The sequence below is a fragment of the Odocoileus virginianus genome, chromosome 4, assembly GCF_023699985.2.
Source record: "Odocoileus virginianus isolate 20LAN1187 ecotype Illinois chromosome 4, Ovbor_1.2, whole genome shotgun sequence".
NCBI classification, from domain to species: Eukaryota; Metazoa; Chordata; class Mammalia; order Artiodactyla; family Cervidae; genus Odocoileus; species Odocoileus virginianus.
The window spans coordinates 55,395,381-55,397,391 of NC_069677.1; the positions used below are offsets into that span (position 1 = coordinate 55,395,381).

Below are 2,011 nucleotides of genomic sequence, written 5' to 3' on the forward strand. Positions count from 1 at the left end.
TTCCTGACACATAAAATTTTCATAAACTTCAAGAAAAAAACTTCACCCTAATTGAAACTGTACTACTAAACTTCAATGTGCAAATAAACCAGTGTCACCAAACTGAAAAAAAGGGGAAAAGAAAGAAAACAAGGAAACATACTGCTGTGTTGGGTATATAGTTTTACCACAAATAATGACAACATGTGTCTTACACAGTGATAATATACATATTCTTGTTTTACTTCTCAATCATTGTCAGAAGCATTCACAGGTAGGAAAACCAACACATCACTGAAAACATGCCCAAATGCTCTTAGATGATATACCCCATACATCATCACATACATCTGATTATACGTCAGCCCATTAAAAGTAATAGCCATATCTGAACAACATCCTTCCACCACCTGGTTGGGATGATTAGTCATTGCCTCTTTAATAAAAATCCCAACAGATTTGGTATTAAACACATCTTTTCCTTTAGAATCTTCTGCATTTTTTGCAAACACTCCAGCATATTTCAGGCAGACTGCAAGCTGCTTATCTTCAGATACGTCCCAAACCTTCCTTCCCTTTTCAGGACACTTTTCAGGAATACTGGGAAGGCTGTTAAGTCTTTTAATTGACTCTATACTTAAGACAATTCCTCCTCCCACACTCACATATTCAAGATCTCCAGATTTTTCAGTGTGGCCTAGATAGAAAGGTTGTGATGAATTCTTTTTTAGCAGAAAGTACTTTAAGTTTTCAATAATAGCAAACGTAGTGGGGCGTGCAAGGAAGAACCAGTTGTATTGGTCTCCATATTTATCAAAGGCATATTTGTAAGCTTTTCTCATCATTAACCACATGTCATTAGTTCCCATGTTAACTGACTCAAACACTTTAACATTTTCAGAACTGAAGAACTCTGCTTTGTCACAGTGTTTGGCCCACGTCTCCTTTACGGCGGCCCAGAGACGCACATCCTTCGGTTTCACAAGGATGATACAGTACACCCGAAAGCTTTTACTGAGGTTCGTGCGTTCATCCTCCGCAAGTTTCAAGATATCTTCATCAGGAGCTTGTAGGTGGTGATGCTCATAGTGGCGCCTTCTCTTTCCATAATCCATCCTAATGTGTCCTAGCATAGTCATCAAAACACAAAAAATGCTTCCGAGCAGTACCCCCTTCAAAAACAAACTGCTTTCAGAAAGCATTTTCCCCCACGTCCGGTATGGCGCACACGGCTTTCCTCTCACTTTCGAGCGCCCTCGGATACGTTCCAGGCTGCTCGTTAGACGCAGGCGGTGTCCTCGTTGGTTCGGCTGAAGGTGGAGGACGGCAAGAAGCAACCTGCGGGCCCCTGGGCGGGGGCCAAGGAGCCCTGGGCAGGCAGGCGGAGCCGCCCTCTGCATGTAAAAGAAAGAGTTTCCACATAGAGCTTGGATCATATTTAATTAGGATACTGTATTTCACTATCACTGGGTCTAACCAGTCAGGATGGTTAAACCCTGCCCACTGGTCCACCCTAGAACCCTATTGAAGATTTTACACTGAACGATAAACAATAAAACTGATTTTAACCAATCAAAAACAGATTTCTAGATTCAAGTCACCCTATCCGGGGTGCAAATTTTTCAAACCATAATTAACATAACAGTAAGATACATGTCTTCCTAACAAAATTATTGGAATTTTCTTCTCGGTGTTGTAGCTAAGTGTGTGTGTGTGTGTGTGTGTGTGTGTGTGTGTGTGTGTGTGTGTGTATGTGTTTCTGTTTTGTTTTGGTTTGGTTTGGCTTTACCTAACAAGTAAATAAGTTCAGCACTTGTTTACTTAATCATTGCTACATTTACACATTAACATATTGAACTGGTGTTTTGATTATATTTTATGTTAAGTTGAATTAACCTTGGGCTTCCTTGGTGGCTCAGCGGTAAAGAATTCACCTCCAAAGCAGGAGACATGGGTTCAGGGCCTGGGTTGGGACGATCTGCTAGAGGACAAAAGGGCCATCTACTCCATTACTCTTGGCTAAGAAATCTCA

At 41.1% G+C, this 2,011-nt stretch overlaps 1 protein-coding gene across 1 annotated transcript; it reads right to left on the reverse strand.

The window, feature by feature from the left end:
- Window positions 1-201: 201 nt before the first annotated feature.
- On the reverse strand, window positions 202-1,244 carry C1GALT1C1 (C1GALT1 specific chaperone 1). The gene has a single exon (XM_020886552.2). The coding sequence runs from the start codon at window positions 1,179-1,181 to the stop codon at window positions 228-230; it is 954 nt and encodes a 317-aa protein (XP_020742211.2). The 5' UTR covers window positions 1,182-1,244; the 3' UTR covers window positions 202-227.
- Window positions 1,245-2,011: the final 767 nt, after the last annotated feature.

Coding starts and splice junctions, on each gene's coding strand:
- C1GALT1C1 (XM_020886552.2), bottom strand. CDS start 1,181: ATGCTTTCTGAAAGCAGTTTGTTTTTGAAGGGGGTACTGCTCGGAAGC.